General features: G+C 44.4%; 1 protein-coding gene across 1 annotated transcript in view; it reads right to left on the bottom strand.

The window, feature by feature from the left end:
• The window catches only part of LOC134359668 (uncharacterized), a 67,203-nt gene that overhangs the window by 8,223 nt on the left and 32,546 nt on the right, over positions 1–26,434 (bottom strand). Inside the window, exon 11 of the mRNA XM_063073169.1 lies at positions 1,956–2,026. Coding sequence (XP_062929239.1) covers positions 1,956–2,026 — 71 coding nt within the window. The remainder of the gene's footprint in view (positions 1–1,955; positions 2,027–26,434) is intronic.

Here is a 26,434-nt window from a genome sequence, read left to right as displayed (position 1 = left end):
GCGAAAATCTCACACAAGTGCCGTCGGAAGAAAATCTCATGCAAGTGCTGTTGGTAAAAACATGGCGCAAGCGCTCTCCAGTAACCTTTAAGCTATGAAGCTGCCAAATCATACCAAATAACACGTAAAAATACATAGCCTATATAAAGTACAAAATAATGTATGTACAGTGTAGTATCACTTACCGGAATTGGTTCAGCGCCAAGCACACTGATGATGATGAGTCGCAGTTTGGGTGGCCCCCCCACCCTCTAGGCCGCTGACTGATACATTGCCGCGAAGCATGCAGTGGTAGCCGGGAGGCACCCAACACACCTTTAAGAAAAAAGCCGAAGTAAATATGCTAATTAATTAGGTACCGCCTGGCACGTAATTGTCGGCCCAGATCAGTGCCGATTTCCGATTGCGTCGTCTCTGATCTGGGCTGACAATTGCGTGTGGTGCGGCACCTAATTAATTAGCATGTTTATTTCGGCTTTTTTCTTAAAGATGTGCTGTGTGCCTCCTGACTACCACTGCATTCTCCACGAATCGGTATCTGTCTGCGGCTGGGTGTTGGGGTGGTGGGACACTGGGGTGTCATCTCGTCGTCTGTTTCCATTAGAGCAGGCAGCTCATCTTCTCCTATGATTGCCCATCTCGATGTTGAAGGTCGAGGTTCGTCGTCTGCTGTGGCTGATGTGGAAGGCTTGCTTGACTGCTGAGCCTCGCGCATTTTTCTATCATACAGTTCTTTGTAAGGACTCAAACCATCTTGCAAATACCCCCTAAACCTATGTACCCTTTCAAAATTAAAGTCGCACTTTATCATTGCCGCGAAAATCTCTCGCAGTTGCTTCACGTTCAGTTCGCTACTGCATTCGGTTTCGATTGTTATCCTTTTTTCTTCCAATTGCATCAGCTCTTAATCTATCAGTTCTTGGTCATGGTATGCCAAAACCTCTTCAACATCATGTTCGTCAGCTTCCACAAGCCAAACTCACTTTGTCCTTATTTCGTTCACCACGATCGAAACGCTTAATTATGTCTAGTTTTACGCTAAGTGTAACACCCTTACGAGCTCTTTTAGGCTTTTACGATACCATAGAACTCATCTTGCAAACGGCTGCTCATAGGCATATGTTTAAGCAATGCTGGCTAAAATGCAGTTCCTGGGGAGAGCAGCTGCTCGGGGTGTGTGCTGCCTTTTATCGCGTGCTGCTTTTTTTTGGTAACAGTGAAAACACCTTCTGAAAGCGAAAACAGGGAACTAATGTAGGTCTTTCGTAACAGTGAGGTTTTGTAAAGCGAACGTTTGAAAAGCGGGGGGACACCTGTGTGTTATCAAGTCCCACAGCCTTATGCGAGCTGACCCTGGTTAGAGTCTTCCTCACATGAGCTGCAACCAGAGTGCCTGCTCCTCGGGGAGAAAGGGTGCCTTCCTCACCCTTTGTAGCACATTGTTCTATGCTATTAATCACATATTCAAAGAACTCCAACAAATTATTCAGGCATGACTCTCTTTTTACAAATCCATATTATTCTTTGGGATGTTCAGTTATTTTGTCTTTCATTATAAATTCCTGCATTTGCTTTACCAATGACCTTAAATTACAAGACTGCAGTTCCCTCTTTTTCCTTTCCTTGCTTTTTAAAATAGCGGGGTTACATTTGTTACTCTATAATTCACAATTCCAGCATCTATAGAATGTATGTTTAATATTCTTTTCCTCATTTTGCCCTAACAATCACATTGTTATGTAGATGTGGCTATTTACATCCATCTACATAACGTGATTATTATGTAAATGATTTGTACATAGCTATTTCTCTACATCTATCAAAGAAACTACAATGAACAGCATTGTCCTGTAATAACTCAGTAACTATATATTTTCTTGGCTGGTGTATGGTCAATGATGCTTTTAAATCTTGCTCACTTATTTATACACTGTACATGAAATTACAGTACTTACAGGCTGGCACTGTCATCATCATCAATTTCATCAAACAGCTCCTCAGAATACTTAAAGTCCACATCCAATGCCTAATTGAAAGAGGTTCAGAATTACATTCATTTGTTGTAACACACACAAAATGCTGGAGGAACACAGGAGGTCAAGCAGCTTTTATGGAAAGCAATAAAGCATTGATGTTTTGGGCTGAGACCCTTCATTAGGACTGGAAAGGAAGGGGGAAGCAGCCACAATAAGAAGGTGGGGGGAGGGGAAGGAGTACAAGATGGAAAGTGATGGGTGGAGTTCGGTGAGGGGAGGGAGATGAAGTGAGAAACTGGGAGGCAATAAGTGGAAAAGGAAAGGGCTGAAGGAATCTGATTAGAGAAGAGAGTGGACCACAAGAGAAAGGGAAAGGGGAAGGAGTCACCAGGTGAGGAGATTCCCTTCTCTCCTCACATCAAAAAGACATTGATAAAAAAGCAAGTGAATAAATTTCACTGCCCTGAGCTTTGATGGTTTACAGTATAGGAAACTTGGTGTTATGTGTATGAGTTATATGTACCTTGTGTACCTTGGACCGGAGGAACATTGTTCCATTTTGCTGTTATACATGTGTATGGTTGAATGACAATAAATTTGAACTTCAGGTGTTTGTGAAAACAACTGCAAACAGTGGGGTACATGATATAAGTTGCTTCAAAGCGCTAGATTATCAGTTTACACATACAAGTATGCAGGCCCAGGTCTTGCTTAGACAACACGCAGCCTGCTGAAACTACAGATGAAAACATTGAAAAATTAATTTGATTCCACCCATAACTGTGCTTCCTGATATTGGCTGTCCTACCTTGTTATTACTCACCTTGGGTTTCCTTTTAAATCCTCAACTTCCACCTGCTTCTCAAGTAATCAACTTCAGCCCTTCAAATAAGTGTCATCTCTTTCCACTGAACTTGTGTATTCAAGTAAACCTTTCCTTAAAATAAATGATCATAACCCAGACCAGATCATAACCCATACCAGGAGAATAAAATAATTGTTACTCTGGATCTGATGCAGCACAAAACTACAATAAAATAAAGAACACAAGAATAAAAAAAAAGCTAATAAATATAAACACATAAGGTAGCTTATATACACAAATTGACTAGATGTTCATAAAGTGATGACAGGCACAGAAGTGTCTATAAATAGGAGTTTGAGGATTAACCAATGCAAGTAACAATTTGTGTTACAAATATAAAACAACTTGTAGTAACATTTTCTCATATTTACTTAGGAGTTTTCCATACTCTGACACTAATGGTAATCTAAATTTCCTGTCACTAACATAAATTGACTTAAAAATTAAGAAGGGAGTCCCAGGAACTGTGTATTAGAGTTACTAAACCTCTAGGAGTTAAGAAAATCAGTTCTGCATTTTTATAGTGGATATTGAATCCCAAGAGTCAAGCGGCATAGTGTCAAGGCAACCTTTCCCTCAATGTCAGCAAAATGAAGGAGCTGGTCACTGACTTCAGGAAGTGGGATGGAGCACCGTCCTGTCTGAATCAATGAGACCGAAGCAGAAATGACTGTGAGCTTTAAGTTCCTAGCTGTAAGTAGAGACTCCATAAAACAGTACAGCACAGTGCCAGCCTTTCAGCCTATAATGTTGTACCGACCCTTTAACCTAGTCCAAGGTTAAACTAATCTTTCCCTCCCATATAACACTCCATTTTTCTTTCATCCATGTGCCTATCTAAGTCTCTCAAGTGTCCCAAACATATCTGCCTCTATCACCACCCTTGGCAGTATGTTCCACACACCTACTACTCACTTAAAAAAAGCTACCTCTGACATCCCCCTAAACTTTCCTCCAAACACCTTAAAGTTATGCCCCTTCATATTAGCCACTTCCATTGTGGGGAGAAAGCTGCTGGCTATCCACTCTATCTATGCCTCCTAACATCTTGAACACCTATATCAAATCATCTCTCATCCTCCTTTTCCCCAAAGTGAAAAGCTCCAGTTTGCTCAATCTAACCTTAAAAGACATGCTTTCCAATCCTAGTAAATATCCTCTGCACCCACTGAAGCTTCCCCATCCTTACTGTAATGAAACAACCAGAATTGAACACAATATTTCAGGAGTCGTTTGACCAGAGTTTTATAAGGCTGCAGCATTTCCTTGAACTCTTGAATTCAATTAGATATACAAAATTATGGAGTGACATAGATAGGGTAAATGCAAGCAGGCTTTTTTTCTCACTGAGTTTAGGTGGGACTACAATCAGAGGTCAAGGGTTAAGGGTTAAAGTTTAAGGGGAACATGAAGGGAAACTTCTTCACTCAGAGGGTTGAAAGAGTGTGGAATGAGCTGCCAGCACAAGTGTTGCATGCTAGCTTGATTTCAATGCTTAAGAGAAGTTTGCATGGGTACATGGATGATAGGGGTTCGGTCCTGGTAGGAGTAGGCAGCTTAAATGGTTTCAGCATGGATAGATAGGCCAAAAGGCCTGTTTCTGTGCTGTACTTCTGTATGACTCAATCCCCTGACAAATGAACACACCATTCGCCTTCTTAACCATCCTATCAACTTACGTAGCAACTTTGAAGGATCTATGGATGTGTACCCCAAGATCCCTCTGTTCCTCCACACTAAGAATGCTGCCATTAACCCTGTATTCTGCCTTCAAGTTCAACCTTCCAAAGTGAATCACTTCATACTTTTCCATATTGAATCACATCTGCCATTTCTTAGCACAGCTCTGCATTCTATCAACGTCCTGTTCTAACCTACAACCCTTGACACTATTCAAAACCCCACCAACCTTCTTGTCATCTGCAAACTTACTAACTTACCCTTCCACTTCTTTATCCAAGTAATTTATAAATATTACAAAGATCAGGGATCCCAGAACAGATCTCTGAGGAACACCACTGGTCATTGATCTCCAGGCAGAATATCTCCATCTACTACCGCCTTCTGTGGGCAAACCAATTCTGAATCTGCACAACTAGGTTTCCCTGGATCCATGTCTCCTGACTTTCTGAATGAAACTACCATGGGGAACCTTGTCAAACACATTCCTAAGATCCTTATACACCAATTCATGGTTCTGCCTTCATCAATTTGTTTCATTACTTTCTCAAAAAATTAAAACTGGCTCGTAAGGCATGACCTACCCCTCACAAAGCTAGGTTGACTATCCCAAGTTAGACTACGCTTCTCCAAGTGCTCATAAATCCCATCTCTAAGAATTCTCTCCAAGTTTGCCTACCACTGACACAAGAATCACTGATCTATAATTCTCAGAGTTATTTCAACAATTCTTTCTTTCTTGAATAAAAGAATAATATGTCATCCTCCTATCCTCTGGACTAATCCTGAGCCCGGTGAGGATGCAAAGATCATTGCCAAAGGCACAGCTACTTCTTCCCTTGCTTCCTATAGTTACCTGGGGCATATCACATCTGACTTATCTATCCTAATGTTTTTCAAAAGTTTCAGTACATCTGCTTTCTTAATATCTATAGGAGCAGAATTAGGCCATTTAGCCCATTGAGTGTGCTCTGCCGTTCAATCATGGCTGATCCTTTCATCCCCTCCTCAACCACATTCCTTGGCCTTCTCCCTGTAGCCTTTGATGCTGTGTCCAATCAAGAACCTATCAATCTCTGCCTTAAATACACCCAACAATCTGACCTCCACAGCTGCCTGTGGTAACAAATTCACCATTCTCTGACTAAATAAATTTCTCCACATCTTCGTTTTAAATGGGCACACCTCTATCCTGAGACTGTGCCCTCTTGTCCCACACTCCCCCACCATAGGAAACATCCTTTCCATATCTACTCTATCTAGGCCTTTCACCAGTCAGAAGGTTTCAATGAAATCCCCCCTCCCCCATCCTTCTAAATTCTAGTGAGTACAGACCCAGAGCCATTAAACATTCTTTGTATGATAACTCTTTCATTCCCAGAATCATCCTTGTGAACTGCCTCTGGACCCTCTCCCAATGCCAGCACATCTCTTCTTGGATGAGGAGCCCAAAATATTCGCAAAATTCAAGGTGAAGCCTCACCTGTGCCTTAAAAAGCCTCACAACCCAACTCTTGTATTCAAAACCTCTTGAAATGAATGCTAACAATGCATTTGCTTTCCTCAACCTGCAAGTTGACCTTCAGGGTATTCTGCACAAGGGCTCCCAAGTCCCTTTGCATCTCAGAGCTTTGGATTTACTCCCCATTCAGGAAATAGTCTGCACATTTATTTCTACTACCAAAGTGCATGACCGTGCATTTTCCAACACCGTATTTCATTTGCCACTTTCTTGCCCATTCTCCTAATCTAAGTTCTTCTGCAGCCTACCTATTTCCTCAACACTACCTGCCCCTCCACCAATCTTCCTATCATCTGTAAACTTGGCAACAAAGCCATCTATTCCATATTCTAAATCATTGATACACACATAAAAAGAAGCGATTCCAACATCGAACCTCGCGGAACACCACTAGTCACTGGCAGCCCAACCAGACAAGGATCCTTTTATTCCCACTCACTGTCTCCTACCAATCAGCCAATGCTCTAACCATGTTAGTAACTTTCCATGGGCTGTTAACTTGGTAAGCAGCCTCATGTTTGGCGCCTTGTCAAAGGCCTTCTGAAAATTCAAATATACAACATCCAATGCATCCCCTTTATCTATCCTATGAGTAATCTCCTCAAAGAATTGCAACAAGTTTATCAGGCAAGACTTTTCCTTAAGGAAACCATGCTGACTTTGTCCTATCTTGTCCTGTGTCACTAAGTACTCCATAACTTCATCCTTAACAGTGGACTCTAACATCTTCCCTACCATTGAAGTCAGGCGAACTAGTCTATAATTTCCTTTCTGCTGCCTTCCTCCTTTCTTAAAGATGAAGTGACAGTTGCAACTTTCCAGTCCTCTGGCACCTTGCCAGAGTCCAATTATTTTCAGAAATATAGAAAATCTACAGCACAATACAGGTCCTTTGGCCCACAATACTGTGCCGAACATGTCCTTACTTTAGAAATTACCTTGGGTTACCCATAGCCCTCTATTTTCCTAAGCTCCATGCACCTATCCAGGAATCTCTTAAAAGACCCTATCGTATCCGTCTCCACCACTGTTGCCGGCAGCCCATTCCATGTACTCACCACTCTCTGCATGAAAAACTTACCCCTGACATTTCCTCTGTACCTACTTTCAAGCGCTTTAAAACTGTGCCTTCTTGTGTTAACCATTTCAGCCCTGGGAAAAAGCCTCTGACTATCCATACAATCGATGCCTCTCATCATCTTATACACTTCTATCAGGTAATCTCCCATCCTCCATCACTCCAAGGAGAAAAGGCCGAGTTCACTCAACCTATTCTCATAAGGCATGCTCCCCAATCCAGGCAACATCCTTGTAAATCTCCTCTGCACCCTTTCTATAGTTTCCACATCCTTCCTATAGTGAGGTGACCAGAACTGAGCACAGTACTCCAAGTGGGGTCTGACCAGGGTCCTATATAGCTGCAACATTACCTCTTGGCTCCTAAACTCAATCTCACGATTGATGAAGGCCAATACACCATATGGTTTCTTAACCACAGAGTCAACCTGCACAGCAGGTTTGAGTGACCTATGGACTCAGACCCCAAGATCCCTCTGATCCTCCACACTGCCCAGAGTCTTACTATTAATCCTATATTCTGCCATCATATTTGACCTACCAAAATGAAGCACCTCACACTTATCTGGGTTGAACTCCATCTGCCATTTCTCAGCCCACTTTTGCATCCTATCAATGTCCTGCTGTAACCTCTGACAATCCTCCACACTATCCACAACACCCCAACCTTTGTGTCATCAGCAAATTTACTAACTCATCTCTCCATTTCCTCATCTAGGTCATTTATAAAAATCACTAAGAGAAGGGGTCCCAGAACAGATCACTGAGGCACACCACTGGTCACTGACCTCCATGCAGAATATGACCCGTCTACAACCACTCTTTGCCTTTTGTGGGCAAGCCAATTCTCAATCCACAAAGCAATGTCCCCTTGGATCCCATGCCTTCTTACTTTCTCAATAAGCCTGGCATGGGGGTACCTTATCAAATGTCTTGCTGAAATCCATATACACTACATCTACTGCTCTACCTTCATCAATATGTTTAGTCACATCCTCAAAAAATTCAATCAGGCTTGTAAGGCACTACCTGCCTTTCACGAAGCCATGCTGACTATTCCTAATCATTTTATGGCTCTCCAAATGTTCATAAATCCTGCCTCTCAGGATCTTTTCCATCAACTTACCAACCACTGAAGTAAGATTCACTGGTCTATAATTTCCTGGGCTGTCTCTACTCCCTTTCTTGAACAAGTGAACAACATCCGCAACCCTCCAATCCTCTGGAACCTCTCCTGTCCCCATTGATGATGCAAAGATCATCGCCAGAGGCTCAGCAATCTCCTCTCTCGCCTCCCACAGTAGTCTGGGGTATATCTCATTCGGTCCTGGTGACTTATCCAACTTGATGCTTTCCAAAAACTCCAGCACATCCTCTTTCTTAACGTCTTTGTGCTCAAGCTTTTCAGTCCGCTGTAAGTCATCCCTACAATCGCCAAGATCCTTTTCTGTAGTGAATACTGAAACAAAGAACTCATTAAGTACCTCTGCTAACTCCTCCGGTTCCATACACACTTTTCCACTGTCACACTTGATTGGTCCTATTCTGTTACATCTTGCCCTCTTGCTCTTCACATACTTGCAGAATGGCTTGGCGTTTTCCTTAATCATGCCCATCCAGACCTTCTCATGGCCCCTTCTGGCTCTTCTAATTTCATTCTTAAGCTCCTTCCTGCTAGTCTTATAATCTTGTAGATCTCCATCATTACCTAGTTTTTTGAACCTTTCGTAAGCTTTTCTTTTCTTCTTGACTAGATTTACAACAGCGTTTGTACACCACGGTTCCTGTACCCTACCATCTTTTCCTTGTCTCTTTGGAACGTACCTATGCAGAACTCCATGCAAATATCCCCTAAATATTTGCCAAATTTCTGCCGTACATTTCCCTGAGAACATCTGTTCCCAATTTATGCTTCTAAATTCCTGCCTGATAGCCTCATATTTCCCCTTACTCCAATTAAACCCTTCCCTAACTTGTCTGTTCCTATCCCTCTCCAATGCTATGGTAAAGGAGATAGAATTGTGATCAGTATCTCCAAAATGCTCTCCCACTGAGAGATCTGATACCTGACCAGGTTCATTTCCCAATACCAGATCAAGTACAGCCTCTCCTCTTGTAGGCTTATCTACATATTGTGTCAAGAAACCTTCCTGAACACACCTAACAAACTCTACCCCATCTAAACCCTTTGCTCTAGTGAGATGTCAATCAATATTTGGGAAATTAAAATATCCCACCATGACAACCCTGTAATTATTACTCCTTTCCAGAATCTGTCTCCATATCTGCTCCTTGATGTCCCTGTTACTATTGTGTGGTCTATAAAACACACCCAGTAGAGTTATTCACCCCTTCCTGTTCCTAACTTCCACCCACAGAGACTCCGTAGACAATCCCTCCATGACTTCCTCCTTTTCTGCAGCTGTGACAGTATCTCTGATCAGCAGTGCCAAACCCCCACCTCTTTTGCCTCTTTCCCTGTCCTTTCTGAAACACCTAAAGCCTAGCTCTCTGAGTATCCACGTCTCTGTAATGGCCACAACAGCATAGCTCCAAGTACTGATCCACGCTCTAAGCTCATCCGCTTTGTTCATAATACTTCTTGCATTAAAATAGACACATCTCAAACCACTGGTCTGAGTGCATCCGTTCTCTATCACCTGCCTATCTTCCCTTGCGCACTGTCTACAAGCTTTCTCTATTTGTGAGCCAACCGCCCCTTCCTCCATCTCTTCAGTTTGGTTCCCACTCCCCAGCAATTCTAGTTTAAACTCTCCCCAACAGCCTTTGCAAAGCTTGCAGCCAGGATATTGGTCCCCCTTGGATTCAAGTGCAACCTGTCCTTTTTGTACAGGTCATGCCTACCCCAAAAGGGGTTGCAATGATCCAGAAATCTGAATCCACGCCCCCTGCTTCAATCCCTCAGCCACGCGTTTATCATCCACCTCATTCTATTCCCATATTCACTCTCACGTGTCACAGGCAGTAATCCTGAGATTACTACCTTTGAGGTCCTGCTTCTCAACTTCCTTCCTAACTCCCTGTAGTCTGTTTTCAGGACCTTTTCCCTTTTCCTACCTATGTCATTGGTACCAACATGTACCACGATCTCTGGCTGTTCTCCTTCCCACTTCAGGATATCGTGGACGTGATCAGAAACATACTGGACCCTGGCACCTGGGAGACAAACTACCATCCGTGTTTCTTTCCTGTGTCCACAGAATCGCCTGTCTGACCCCCTAACTACAGAGTCCCCAATCACTGCTGCCATCCTCTTCCTTACCCTACCCTTCTGAGCCAGAGGTGCGACCACTGTTGCTTCCCCCCAGGTAGGTCGTCACCACCCCCCCCCAACAGTACTCAAAAAGGAGTACTTATTATTAAGGGGGAGCCACTGGGGTACTCTCCAGTATCTGACTAGATTTGAAAGATCATTGCTAATGGCTCCACAATTTCTAATGCTACTTCTTTCAGAACCCTAGGGTGTAGTTTATCTGGTCCGGGTGATTTATGTACCCTTTTTGAGCACCTTCTCCCTTGTAATAGTAACTGCACTCACTTCTCTTCCTTCACACACAATATCTGGCACACTGCTAGTGTCTTCCACAGTGAAGACATGCAAAATATTCATTTAGTTCATCTGCCATCTCCTTGTCTCCCCATTATTATTTCTCCAGCTTCATTTTCTAAATCCTATATCCACTCTCGTCTCTCTTATTTTTTATATACTTGAAAAAACTTTGACTTATCACCTTGATATTGTTTTCTAGCTTGCTTTTAGATTTCAGCTTTTTCCTTCTAATGATTCTTTTGGTTGCTTTCTGTAGGTTTTTAAAAGCTTTCCAATCCCCTATCTTCCCACTTTTTTTTTGTTGTATGCCCTCTCTTTTGTTTTTATACTAGCTTTGACTTCCCTTGATAGTCACGGCTGTACTATTTTGCCGTTTGAGTATTTCTCCATTTTAAGAAAATATCTGTCCTGCATTTTCCTCATTTTTTCCAAGAAACACACGCCATTGCTGCTCTGCTGTCTTCCCTGCCAGCATTTCCTTCCAATTTACTTTGGCCAACTCCTCTCTCATACCACTGTCATTTCCTTTACTCCACTGAACTGCTGCTATGCCAGACTTTACTTTCTCCCTATCAAATTTCAAGTTGAACTCAATTGTATTATGATCACTGGCTCTGAAGGGTTCTTTTACCTTAAGCTCCCTAATCACCTCCAGTTCATTACATAACACCCAATCCAGTATAACTGATCCCCTAGTAGGCTCAACGACAAACTGCTCTTAAAAGTCATCTTGTAGGCATTCAACAAACTTCCTCTCTTGAGATCCATTACTAACCTGATTTTCCCAATCAACTTGCATGTTAAAATCTCCCATGTCTATCGTAACATTGCTCTTTTGACACACCTTTTCTATTTCTTGTTGTAATCTGTGGTCCACATCCCAGCTACTGTTGCAAGGCCTGTATATAATTGCCATCAGTCCTTTTACCCTTGCAGTTTCTTAACTCAACCCAGAAGGATACAACATCTTCGGATCCTATGTCATATCTTTCTACTGATTTGATGCCAATCTTAACCACTGAGCTACGCCACCCTCTCTGCCTACCTTCCTATCCTTCCGATACAATGTGTAAACTTGGACATTCAGCTCCCAACTACAACCATCCTTCAACCATGATGCAGTGATCGACATGTTCCAGCATATTGGCCTTTCTACCCAGATCTCACACTTGTAAAGGGCCCTCCCACTGGTGAATACAAGAGCAAAGTATTCATTAAGGACACGAGAAAATCTTCAGATGCTGGAAATCCAAAGCAACACACATAAAACGCTGGAAGACCTCAGCAGGCCAGACAGCATCTATGGGAAAAAAGACTATCAAGTCGATGTTTCTGGCATTTTCCAGCTCTTTACTTCACCTCCTGGTTTCACATATCACCTACCACCTTGTACTTCTTCCTCCCCTACCATTACCTTCTTATTCTGACTCCTCCACTTCCTTTTCAGTCCTGATTAAGGTTCTCAGCCCAAAACCTGTTTACTCTTTTCCAACCCTACTTGCCAAGGCCTTCTCATGCACCTTCAAGCTTGCTTGTTTATTCTTGTGCTGTTTCTTGGCTACCTTGTAACTTCTAAAGCCCTGCCTGATCCTTGCTTCCTAAACCTTAAGTATGCTTCTTTCTTCCTCTTGACTAAACGTTCCACTTCCCTTATGAATCACTGATCCTTCAGCCTAACCCTTTCCCTGTTTCAACAGACAATAGGTGCAGGAGCAGGCCATTCAGCCCTTTGAGCCAGCACCGCCATTCACTGTGATCATGGCTGATCATCCACAATCAGTACCATTTTCCTGCCATCTCCCCATATCCCATCACTCCGCTATCTTTAAGAGCTCTATCTCTTTTACGAAAGAATCCAGAGAATTGGCCTCCACTGCCTTCTGAGGCAGAGCATTCCACAGAACCACAACCCTCTGTGTGAAAAAGCTTTTCCTCAACTCTGTTCTAAATTGCCTACCCCTTATTCTTAAACTGTGGCCTCTGGTTCTGGACTCCCCCAACATCAGGAACATGTTTCCTGCCTCTAGCGTGTCCAATCCCTTAATAATCTTATATGTTTCAATCAGATCCCCTCTCATCCTTCTAAATTCCAGTGTGTACAACCCCAGTCGCTCCAACCTTTCAACATATGACAGTTCCACCATCCCGGGAATTAACCTCGTGAACCTACGCTGCACTCCCTCAATAGCTAGAATGTCCTTCCTCAAATTTGGAGACCAAAACTGTACACAATATTCCAGGTGTGGTCTCACCAGGGCCCTGTACAACTGCAGAAGGACCTCTTTGCTCCTATACTCAATTCTCCTTGTTATGAAGGCCAGCATGCCATTAGCTTTCTTCACTGCCTGCTGTACCTGCATGCTTACTTTGTGACTGATGAACAAGGATACCCAGATCTCATTGTACTTCCCCTTTTCCTAACTTGACACCATTCAGATAGTAATCTGCCTTCCTGTTCTTGACCAAAGTAGACAACCTCACATTTATCCACATTAAACTGCATCTGCCCACTCACCCAATCTGTCCAAGTCACCCTGCATTCTCATAACATCCTCCTCACATTTCACACTGCCACCCAACTTTGTATCATCTGCAAATTTGCTAATGTTACTTTTAATCCCTTCATCTAAGTCATTAACGTATATTGTAAATAGCTGCGGTCCCAGCACCGAGCGTTGCGGTACCCCACTAGTCACTGCCTGCCATTCTGTAAAGGACCCATTAATCCCTACTCATTGTTTCCTCTCTGCCAACCAATTTTCTATCCATGTCAGTACCCTACCCCCAATACCATTTGCTCTAATTTTGCACACTAACCTCCTATGTGGGACCTTATCAAAGGCTTTCTGAAAGTCCAGGTACACTACATCCACTGGCTTTCCCAAGTCCATTTTCATAGTCACATTCTCAAAAAATTCCAGAAAATTAGTCAAGCATGACTTCCCCTTCGTAAATCCATGCTGACTCGGACCTATCCTGCCACTGCTATTCAAATATGCCGCTATTATATCTTTTATAATTGATTCCAGCATCTTCCCCACCACTGATGTCAGACTAACTGGTCTATAATTGCCTGTTTTCTCTCTCCCTCCTTTCTTAAAAAGTGGGATAACATTAGCTACCCTCCAATCCGCAGGGACTGATCCTGAATCTATAGAACATTGGAAAATGATTACCAATGCGTCCACAATTTCTAGAGTCACCTCCTTAAGTACCCTAGGATGCAGACCATCAGGTCCTGGGGATTTATCAACCTTCAGTCCCATCAGTTTACCCAACACCATTTTGTGCCTGATGCAAATTTCCTTCGGTTCCTCTGTTACCCTAGGTCCTCTGGCCACTATTACATCTGGGAGATTGTTTGTGTCTTCCCTAGTGAAGACAGATCCAAAGTACCTGTTCAGATCATCTGCCATTTCCTTGTTCCCCATAATAATTTCACCCGTTTCTGTCCTCAAGGGCCCAACCTTGGTCTTAACTAATTTTTTTCCTCTTCACATACCTATCCTCCTTTATATTTTTGGCTAGCTTACCTTTGTACCTCATCTTTTCCCCCCGTATTGCCTTTTTAGTTATCTTCTGTTGCTCTTCAAAAGTCTCCCAATCCTCTGTCTCAGTGGAACAAACCCATACAAAACCCCATGCAACTGCATTTCCAGAGAACATCTATTCCCAACTTACACTCCCAAAGTTCTGCTTAATAGCAGCATAATTTGCCCTCCTCCAGTTAAATGTTCCCCCACACTGTCTGCTCCTATCCCTGTGCAAGGCTATGTTAAGGGCCAGGGTGTTGTAGTCTTTGTCTCCAAAATGCTACTAACCCACTGAGAGATCTGTCACTTTAACAGATTGATTGCCTAGTACCGGATATAGTTTAGTTTCTCCTAGTTGGCCTGTCTAAATACTGTGTCAGGAATCCTTTCTGGCATTGATAATCAGGGAAATTATCACAGCTGCAGAAAGGGAGGATGTCCTGGAGAGATCTACTAAATCAGTGCGCGAGGAAGTAAGAAACAGGAAGGGAATAATCACTCAATTGGGAGTATTCTATAGCCCCCTTAACAGCAACGGAGACATTGTGGTGCAGATCAGGAGGCAGATTTTGGAAAGATGCAGTAACTGGGTTGGTGACTTGAGTGACTTCAACTTCCCTAATACTGATTGGCAATTTCACAGAACAAAAGGTTTAGATGGGGTGGAGACAGCCTGACAAGATATTTTTTAGATGAGGTGGAGAGAGGGCCTAAGCAACTATGTGGCTAGATGACTCCACTGCCTCACCGCCACCTGAACATGAGACAATCACCACGGTTAAATGATGGTCTCCTACCCTGTGATTCTCTACCACGCGAGGTTTGGGCCGAGAACTAAGAAGTGCCACCCACTCTGCGGGTTCAAGGCGTTTGGAAACGGAACAGCCAGCACCTGGTAACTGCTATGGCATAGGCAGGTCAGGTAGTATGTTGTTCATTACAGACTCTGTTTCTGGGAGCCGTTTCCTCTGTGACACGGGCGCTCAAGTGAGCGTCCTACCCGTGTCTAAACTGGACATACAAACTGGGGAGTATGAACTGTCTCTCAAGGCTGCAAATGGCAGAGCTATCCGGACTTTTGGTAAGCGTGAGATGGCTTTGTGCTTCAGCAGGCAGAAGTTCCACTGGAATTTTGTGTTGGCAGCAGTACACCCCTGCTGGGGGCGGCTTCCTCTGTGCCAACAGCCTTCTTGTTGATGCCCACAACTGATGCCTTGTTAATGCAGAGACTTTTTACTCGCTCTCCGGCACACTCAGCGCCCTTTTGGCCTCCGATCCCTTCCTCCGCCTCCTCGCTGAGTTCCCGGACCTGACTGAGCCCACCTTCTCCTCCTCCACCACTAAACACGGGGTGGAGCACCACATCCTCACCAGTGGCCCCCCCATTCATGCCCTTGCCCCGAAGAAGCTAGCCATCGCCAAGGCTGAGTTTGACGCCGTGGAGCACCTGGCCATCATCAAACAGTCCATCAGTCCGAGGGCTCCCCCTCTCCACAACGTGTGAAAACAGGGGGGGGGGTGGCATCCATGTGGCGACTAACACTGCCTCAATGATACCACAAGCCCTGACCGATACTCGATCCCGCACATCCAGGATTTCTCTGCCCATCTAGCAGGGAAAATTATTTTATCGACGGTGGACCTCATTTGCGGTTATCACCAGGTCCCTGTCCACCCAAATGACATTCCTAAAACCGTTACTACACTGTTTGGGTTATTTAGAGTTCCTTTGAATGCCATTCGAGCTGAAAAATGTGGTCCAGACCTTTCAGCGTCTTATGGACAGTGTTCTCAGGGATTTGCCATTCCTGTTTGTTTACCTAGACAACATTCTGGTGGCCAGCTCTTCTAGGAACGAACATCTCCTAACACTTGAAAACCCCTTTTCAATGCCTTAGTCAGGATGGTCTTATTATAAACCTGGTGAAGTGCTACTTTGGACTGCCCATGGTTGACTTCCTCAGACACCACGTAAGTGCAGCAGGGACAGTTCCCCTGCTGCTAAAGTTGAGGCTGTTAAGCGCTTCTCAGTCACCATTAAGGCTCTGGCAGGAGATTTTGGGCATGGTGAACTTTTATCACCATTTTGTCCCCAAAGTGACTCAGCTCATGCGCCCCTCTCTACGAGGCCCTTGGTGGATGTTGCTTTCGATGACAGCGGCGCCTCACTACTGTGTCAATGGGGTGACCCAGGCCAGTTGTGCCAGTGAGTTGGCGGTGGCGTGTTTTTGATGCGGAGGGCATCGCAGAAACTGGTGACAGACTGGGCTAGTGCTTGTTTAGCGTGTCAACGCTCTAAGGTTCATTAACACACCAAGGTTCCTTTAACTCCTTTCGCAGTCCCTAAGCAGTATTTCGACCACGTGAATGTGGATTTGGCTGGCCCATTGCCCCCATGCCATGGGTTTACTCATCTGCCGACTGTCATTGTTACGACCACACGTTGGCCAGAGGCAGTGCCACTGTTTTCCATTTCAGCCACAGAGGTCACGCGAGTGTTTGTTGGCATATGAATTACTTGGTTCAGTGTCCATTCGGATATCTCTTCAGACTGAGGGATGTAGTTTACATCCCAGCTTTGGTGTGTATGGTTTCCCATGATCTGGGGGTCAAACTGCACCAGACCACAGCTCATCACCCTCAGGCCAACGGTCTGTGTGAGCGGTTCCACCGTTCAATGAAAGCCACTCTCCGTGCATGCCTCAGTGATGGTTGCTGGGTGGACAGACTGCCATGGGTCATGTTGGGCCTGAGGGCAGCCCTTAAATTGGACCTTCAGTCCTTTTCTGCGGAGCTCATTTTTGGGCAACCTCCACAGATGCCGGGAGTTTCTCCCAACATCCACAGTCCTCTTCACAGCAGTGGTCAGCTTTTATGGACAGTGCCAAAACTTTCACTCCATTGCCCACAACACAGCATGGCCTGCTGCGGTCACAGCTGTTGCCAGGTCTGTGGGAGGCGAAATATGTGTTTGTGCATCATGATGGACATCGGGGTCCTCTGCGGCTGCCTTATGACGGCCCATTCCAAGTGTTGGAAGTGGGAGATAAGCTTTTTTACACTGGACTTTGCCGATATCCCGGACAGTGTTTCGGTGGATCGTCTCAAGCCTGCCCATTTGGACCTGGACTCTCCAGTGAAAGTGGCACAGCCCCTGGAGAGGGGCTGGCTTCCCACCTCCAGACCTTCTGCCATTGACTGTTCTTCCTCCTTGGCATCTGCCTGCGAAGGCAGAAATAGGTTCAGCTGAGATTTGCGGGCCTCTGCGCATTTGACTTTGTCTGCTAGGGTGAATTCTGGTGGTGGTGGTGGTGTGGGGGGGGGCGTAATGTGTATGCACTCCTTAATTTCATTAGGCAGAATTCACCCGGACTGCTAAGGGTTAAGTTCGCCATGTATGTTATACACACACACAACGTTGCCATTTGTTTGCTGTTAGAATAAAGTGTTCGTTAGAAGTAATTACACTTGTGTCGGTTTTTGTCAACATTCCTCCAAGCCACACGTTCACCTGTCAAATCAGCCACTGGCACCTTGTACAGAATCAGATTTACCATCACTGGCATATGTCGTGAAATATGTTGTCATTGTGATACATGGGTGCCACGGCAACAGAGCAGTTAGTGTAATATTATTAGAGCTCAGGGCAGTCGGGAATTCAAAATTCAATTCCGGTGCATTTGTGGATCCCATGTAATGCATGGGTTTTCCTGGGTTAATTAGTCATTGTAAATTGTCCTGTGATTACGTTAGTGTTAATCGGGTTTGTCAGTGGTTGCTGGAGTGATGTGGCTCAAAGGGCTGGATACTTAGTGCTGTATCGCTAAATAAACATAAAAATAAAAACATAAACATAATTATGCAGGGTTCCAGACTGCTTTAAAGTTGCTACAATTGTTCCAGCTCCCAAGAAAGACAAGATCAATGATTACAGGCCAGTGGCTCTGACTTCAGTAGTTAACCGAGAACCTTCGAACGATTGATATTGGCCAACCTTAAGTCCACTACTGATCCTCTTCTTGACTTGCTACAGTTTGCTTACAGAGAAAATTGATCAGTTGGGGATGCAGTTAACTTGTGCCTTCATTACATTCTTCACCATTTAGACTCCCCCAACACCAATGTGAGGATCTTGTTTGTGAACTTTAGCTCTGACTTCAACACTATTGTTTTGGAGTTGCTCCACAGTAAGTTAACCCAGCTAGCCGTACCCTACAGTGTCTGTCAGTGGATTACGAGCTTCCTGACAAGAAGGAAGCAATAGGTAAGGACGGGTTCCTACTTGTCCGATCCAATGTCTATAAGCACAGACTCTGCCCAGGGTTGTGTTCCTTCATCCCTCCTGTTCTCACTTTATATAATTGTTTAGGTAACTTTTGGATATTAAACACAGTGCACATTTTCCTCGTATGAACATATAAAATCATTGCAACACACCAATATTCATTGCAGAAAACCCCACTTCACAGAGATATGATGTTGGAAATGGAAGCAACGTTTTCAGTGCTTTTGTGGCTATCTCAGGATATTCAGCCTTGACTTTGATCCAGAATGCCGGCAGAGATGTTATGTCAAACATACTTTTCAGCCCACCGTCATTTGCAAGCTCGAGGAATTGATCTTCTTCCTGCGCTGACATGGATGATTCACTGGGGACATTCACAAATGGGTCACGGACCCATTCCTTTGCACGTCTTGGGTCATTTGCGGTTGGGAAGTAATACTCGAATTCTGTTGACAGCGAAGATAGGTGATCGTGCACCAGCTGTGAGAAGGACGGTGCAGCCTCAGTCTCTCTCAAAATCCCAGCTAATGTTGGGAACATGTCAAATATGCCCCTGTCCACTCACTGTCCCCACAGTCCTAGTTTGGCTTTGAAAGCAGACACTTTATCTGCCAACTTGAAGTCAGTTGTCATTCTCCCCTGAAGTGACAAATTGAGTTCACTGAGCAAGTTGAAGATGTCACACAGATAAGCGAGTTTTGCTATCCACTCCTTGTCACTGAAGTGTGCTGCCACTGGTGACTTCTTTTCCTGGAAGAAATCTCTGTAGCTGCTCTCTTAACTCAAAAACCCTGGCCAGGGCTCTCCCCTTTGATAGCCACCTGACTAAGAGAAGGCGCTTGTGCTCCGCATCCATTTCCTCGCAAAGTTGCTCAAACAGACTCTCCACTCTCACAGTCGCGGAATTTCTGAGAGACATTACCACGGAGTAAAATTTGGTGTCTTCTGCAGTGATTTTTCTTAGAGCGAACTGGGCCTCAGCTTGTACAAACCAAGTGATGGCATTTTGCTTCCAAAACTCCAGCAGCTGACATGTTCTATAACTCTGGAATCATCCTAGAGCAACGGGGTCACCAAAGTAGGTTTTGGCAAATAAAACAAAGTGAGGCATTTTCTGTTTAATGAAACCCGTAACACATTGAACTCCAAAACCTAAACACAGACGTGAGTAAAGGGCTTTTGCTATGACGTGATTGATAATTTCAACAATGTCACTCAATACATTAAGATCAGGTGACATTTTTTGGCTAGCCAGCATTTCCCTGTGTATGACACAGTGTGTAGACTGGCATTCAGGAGCAATCTCTTTGACTCGGGTAGTGAAACCAGACAGCCGTCCAGTCATAGCTACAGCCCTCTCTGTGCATATTCCAACACAGAATGACCAGTCCAGTTTGGAGAGTCTGCTAAAACACCTGGCTGAACATGATAAATACTGATTGCTGAAAATTCACCTTTTGGATTATTGCAGTCTGAGCATGCCAAACAGTTGCTCTCCTTACCCAATCTCAGCAACGCTAGGCCTTTGGAGCTAACGGACCGCCTATTGTCTCTCCTGAGAAATCACCATCCTTGTTTTATTTTAAAAGAACTCTTCATGCAGCAAATTCCTGATCAAGTTTGCATAACCTTCGCTAATGCACCTGTGAAGGACTATATGGAGCTTATTAAAATGGCTGATAGTTTACACTCAGCTGGTCAGCAATGCACCATTCCTCCTCCTTTCTCTACCTCAGTAAGCCCAGTCAGCAAGGCCCCTGACATAAGGATGCCCGTGGCTGTGAAATAGACCACGCTGGGCCTGTGCTTTTAACATGCTTGCTTTGGTACAAACACTAGGAAGTGCTGACCACCTTGCAGCTTCAACAGTGGCAGCATATTGGGACATCAGAGGTCTGTGAACACTGTGGGTTACAGCTGTCAGGATTGTCTACTGTTCATTACAACACCCTTTAAGGGGAACATTTCCTGTGTGGCATGGTGCTTAAGTAAGTGTGCTGCCAGCATTGCCTACTGATCAGAAGGCAAAGAGTGACAAAACCTCACTGGAAGCCGTCAATGGCAGCAAGATCAAGACCTATGGGACACTGTGGGTGACATTCTGGCGACATCACACTTGGGACCATCCTGGCTAAAGAGGCTAGACCTGTGCTCATTGTAGATTTCCTGAGTGTCCAAGGACTGCTGGTCGATCTTAAGAACTGCTGGCTTGTGGATGTCGAGGACTTCAGGTCGTTACCATGCTCCCCCAATAAATTCCGCACGACTCTTGTCAAGCACATGCACCACCGCATGTGAGCTTATTCAACTGCTGGGCAAATTCCCAGACCTCACCAATCCCACATTCTCCGTTACAGTCGCAAAACATGGGGTCCCACATATGGCCTGCCAGTCCATATCTGTGCCTGCAGACTGGACCCTGGAAAGCTGGCAATCGCAAAGGCTCAGTTTGCCAACATGGAAAGACTAGGAATTATCACCAGTCGAATAGCCCTTAGGTTTCACTCGTCTATATAGTCCCCAAGTCCAATGGTGGTTGTTGCCTATGGTGATTACCCAGCCCCACACATTCAAGACTTTTTGGCACGTTTAGCCGAAAAGTTAATTTTTTTTCCCAAAGTTGATCAAGTTAGGGGCAATCATCAGGTGCCTTGGTGCTTGGAGGACATTCCCAAAACAGCTGTGATAACCGTTTGGCCTTTTTGAGTTTCAGCATAAGCCACTTAGACTGAAAAATGCAGCACAGACTTTCGAATGCCTGATGGACTCTAGTAAAAGACTTAGATTTTCTTTTTGTTTACCTCAAAGACAAATCTGAACATATCTCATCTCCGTACACTTTGAGCACTTAAACCAACATGGGTTGATTATTAACCCTACCAAATGCCAGTTTGAGTTGTCAATCATTGATTTTCTCAGCTATTGCATCTCTGCAGAAAGTGCGAAACTCCACCCATCAAAAGTAGCCACTATTATGGATTTCCCACTGCCCCACATTACCAAAAAAAACTACAGGTGTTTTTAGGTATGGTAAATTTCTATCACCGCTTCATTCTGCGCACTGCTGAACTTATGCTCCTTCCTGTATAGTGCACTTAAAGGCAAGTGCTTGACTGGTCAGCGAACATGATCAGGCTACCTGATGAAACTGAAGGAGCTCTTTCTACATGACCCTACTAGTAGACCTGCTCCCCAATGCACCCATAGCCATTACTACTGACACTTTAGACTATGCTGTGGGTTCTATGTATGAACAATTGGTTGGAGGCACGTAGCAGCCGCTCGCCTTCTTCAGCCAGCAGCTCTGTTCCCCTGAAAGGAAATACAGCGTGTTTGACCTGAAGCATCTAGGTCTCTATCTGGCTGTCCACTATTTCTGTTTTCTTCTTAGCGTCACCATGTCACAACATTCATTGACCACAAACCCCTCATGCATGCAATGGCCAAAATATCAGACCTTAGGTTTGCATGGAAGCAATGTAACCTGGTTTACATAGTTTACAACTGATATACAATATATCAAGGGGAAAATTAATGCTGTGGCTGATTGCCTCTCATGGCCAGCCCTCGAGGCCGTACACATCGGATTGACTGTGCTGGCATGGCAGCCAAGCAAGTTACTGACCCAGTGATCCAGGCTTACTGAACAAAAGTCATGGGCCTGAAATTCACGGAAGCTGGGGTTTCTCTCCTGTGTGATGTCTTAACTGGTCGCCCTCGCCCCTTCATGTGTGCAAACTGGAGCTGGGCTTTTCTGACTCCATGCATGTCCTCTCGCATCTGGCCCGGAGAGCCTCACAGAAATTGGTTGCACTAAAGTTTGCTTGGCACAGCCTCAAAAAGGACACGTGTGATTGGACTGCAGCCTGTGTGGAGTATCAGCAGGCAAAAATTAACTATCATGTTCAGGCACCACTGGCACCTTTTGAGGTCCGAGTGACAGTTTGATCATGTCAACATGGACCTTGCTGGTCTTCTTCCCTCCCTCCTACGGTTTCACACACCTTACTATGGTGGACCGTACCACCAAGTGGCCAGGGGTCGTCCCACTAGAATCAATGACAGCCACAGATGTGGCTTGGATGTTCAACAGCCTCTGGGTTCCTTGGTTTGGCACCCCATCTGATATTTTCTCTGACCGCGGTCTCCAATTCTTTTCAGACCTTTGGGCCGCGATGACTCAGAATCTTGGTGTTAGGTTACATCACACTGTGTGGGTGGTTTCACCGCTCCTTAAAGGCTGCTCTGAGGGCTTCCTTGACGGATGAGTGTTGGCATGATCAGCTTCTGTGGGTCCTGCTGGAGCTCAGACCTGCTCCAAAAGAGGTTCTGCAGTCACTTCTGGCAGAGCTGGTATACAGACAGCTGTCCTTCTCATGTTCTCAGTATTTATTGTATTTTTATTTATTATTATTTTTTTCTTTTTGTATTTACACAGTTTGTTGTCTTTTGCATCCTTTTTGGATGCCCAAGTTGGTGCAGTCTTTCATTGATTCTTTAACTTTATTATTCTATAGATTCTCAGCGTTTTTATTCTTTCTTACTTCTCTTCTAATATTTGTATATCTGTGGACATGTAATGTAATGTGACACTGTAATTTCCTTTGGGATCTATAAAGTGTCTATCTATCCAGTTGTATATGGTGACAAATTTGTACCTTAATAATAAAGATATATAGAACTTTGACACGACAGTCGTGGGGCACATCATCAACAATGATGAGATGGCCTACGGAGAGGAAGTGGAAAAGCTCGAGGTCTGGCACCAGACAGATGATCTCTTTCTCAAACATCAACAAGACAAAGTAAATGGTTATTTACTTCAGGAAAATCCACCCCACTGACACCCCTCTTCACGTTGTTGGCACAGCAGTAGAAACCGCGAGCAGTTTTAAAATCCTGGAAGAACATATCTCAGACATTTCATGGTCCCAGAACACATTCTTCACAGTCAAGAAAGCCCACTAACACCTCTACTTTCAGAGGAGGCTGAAGAGAGCTGAACTAAGCACATCAATAAATGTGAGGTGCTACATTTTGGTAGGACTAATCAAAATAGGACATACGTGGTAAATGGTAGGGCACTGAAGAATGCAGTAGAACAGAGGGATCTGGGAATAATGCTGCATAGTTCCCTGAAGGTGGAATCTCATGTGGATAGGGTGGTGAACAAAGCTTTTGGTATGCTGGCCTTTATTAATCAGAGCATTGAGTACAGGAGTTGGCATGTAATGTTGACAGTGTATAAGGCATTGGTAAGGCCAAATTTGGAGTATTGTGTACAGTTCTGGTCATCGAATTATAGGAAAGATGGCAATAAAATTGAGAGAGTACAGAGGAGATTTACTAAAACGTTGCCTGGGTTTCATCTCCTAAGTTACAGAGAAAGGTTGAACAAGTTAGGTCTTTATTCTTTGGAGCGTAGAAGGTTGAGGGGGGACTTGATAAAGGTATTTAAAATTGTGAGAGGGAAAGATAGATTTGACGTGGATAGGCTTTTTCCATTGAGAGTGGGGGAGATTCAAACAAGAGGACATGAGTTGAGAGTTAAAGGGCAAAAGTTTAGAGCTAACATGAGGGGAAACTTCTTTACTCAGAGAGTGGTAGCTGTGTGGAACGAGCTTCCAGCAAAAGTGGTTGAGGCAGGTTCAATGTTGTCGTTTAAAGTTAAATTGGATAGATATATGGACAGGAAAGGAATGGAGGGTTATGGGCTGAGTGCAGGTCGGTGGGACTAGGTGAGAGTAAGAGTTCGGCACAGACTAGAAGGGCCGAGGTGGCCTGTTTCCGTGCTGTAATTGTTATATGGTTATCAATACTTATGACCTTCTACAGATGTGCAGTTGAGAGCATCCTAACATGCTACATCACTGTGTGGTACCGAAACTATACTGTGGCGGACAGGAGGGTTTTACAACAGGTTGTTAAAGCTGCCCAGAGTGTCACCAGCACCAGCCTACCTGCTATCAAGAATACATATATAGAAGGGTGCTGGATCAAGGCCAGCAATATCACGAAAGATCCCACCGACTTATGGCGCCCAATGGCGACTCCTTTGCTTGCATCTTCGGAACAGCTCTATTTCCATCTTTAATATCTCTACTTTTGCCTTTCAGGGTTCTTTTGAAGACCCTGACCTGGAGTTACATGCTGACTACGGTTCCTTGCAGGAATGGGACCCGCTCTCAAGGTTGCACAATCAGCCGCTATTCCGCATGCTGAAGTCTCGGCCTAAGATTTCGGCACAGATTCAGAAGCCTGGGATCTCAAGGAACTGGAGACGGGCGGATCAAGGGTCGGCGTCGCTACAGGAGACCCGTGTGTCATTGGGGGAGTTGGAACATCTGCTGTGTGCTTGGGGACCCGGGATCTTTGCGATCTTCAGGCATAGAGCTCAAAAAAAGCGATGTAACGAACTTTTAACATCATAAACCAGCCAGTTGTTTGTTATGTCTCCCCGCTCATTGGAAAATGGAGTCATCTCTTTCTCCCTTATTAGAAGAAAGAGAGCCTGCAGCATGTCGAATTATCGGGTGAACAATGTAGTCTTTGGGGTAACTGCAAGTCTGTGTCTTTGCCATTGCTTGGCTCATGCTCGAGTGCTGGTAGTGGGTGCGCTTTATTTTTTCTGGTGTGGGGAGGGGAATTGTTGCTCGCTGCCGTTAATGCGTGGGAAGAAGCTTTGGGGTTCTAATGTTTAACTTCCATTCATTCTTGGGCACTCCTCTGTTTTTCGTGGATGGTTGCGAAGAAAAAGCATTTCAGTATATTGTATACATTTCTCTGGCATTAAATTGTACCTTTAACTGCTTATAGACTGTTCGTCCCATTCTCATCAGGGAAGAGCATCCATGCAAGAACCACTGGACTCAAAAACAGTTACTTCCCCATGATGTCACGCTGATCAACACCTCCACCCATTAACTCAGCCCATCACCCAAGGTTTCATATGCCCTGCTACCTAAAGAGTTCCATTTGCCAAGAGTCACTTTGTCACCTGATCATTTCCTGCTAGTCATCTTACATTCAGATACTCCTGCACCTAGCGTAACTTTATGCATTTTCAACCCCAGTCTATATGCGAGCTAATCTTGTGTATATATGTATGTGTGTGTGTAGATATGTGTGTGTGTGTGTGTGTATATATATAGACACACACACACACACCAGTTACTTGTACATTGTTTTTTCATAGGACTGCTTTTATATTTATGTTTTTTTAATGCTTATTGTGTTTTTTAAAAGTTGCATTGGATCCAGAGTATCAATCATTTCCTTCTCCCTCTCCTTTACACTCATGTACTGAAGAATGCCAATAAGCAACCGTTAATCTTGTAGGTTTTTCTGTCCTTGGGCATTGGTGTTTCCATACCAGGCTGTGATGCAACCAGTCAGGATCCCCTCCACTGTGCATCTATAGAAGTTTGTCACAGCTTGCCATGCCGAATCTATGCAAACTTCTAAGAAGGTAGAGGCACTGTGTGCCTTTGCCTTCTTTGTAACGGCACTTACATGCTGGATCCAGGACAGATCCTCTGATATGACAACACCAAGGAATTCAAAGCATTTTGATTCATGCATCTTCACTGTCCAGATGTTCTAGAGCTGAGTGAAGAGCCAATGAAATGGCATCTGTTGTTGACCAATTGTGACAGTAGGCGAATTGGAGCAGATCTAGGTCACTCCTCAGTTAGGAGTTGATATGCTTCATGACCAACCTCTCAAAGCACTTCATCACTGTGGATGTAAGTGCAACTGAACAATAGTCATTTAGGCAGATTAGCCATGTTCTTTTGGGCACTGGTGTGATTGAAGCCCGCTTGAAGCAGGTGGGTACCTCAGACTGCCAGAGCAAGTGTTTAAAGATGTCAGTAAACACTTCTGCCAGTTGATCGACCCAGGTCTTCAGTACTCAGCCAGATACA

The sequence above is a fragment of the Mobula hypostoma genome, chromosome 21, assembly GCF_963921235.1.
Source record: "Mobula hypostoma chromosome 21, sMobHyp1.1, whole genome shotgun sequence".
NCBI classification, from domain to species: Eukaryota; Metazoa; Chordata; class Chondrichthyes; order Myliobatiformes; family Myliobatidae; genus Mobula; species Mobula hypostoma.
The sequence above is the reverse complement of the archived record's forward strand: the minus strand, read 5'-3'. Positions and strand labels throughout refer to the sequence as shown.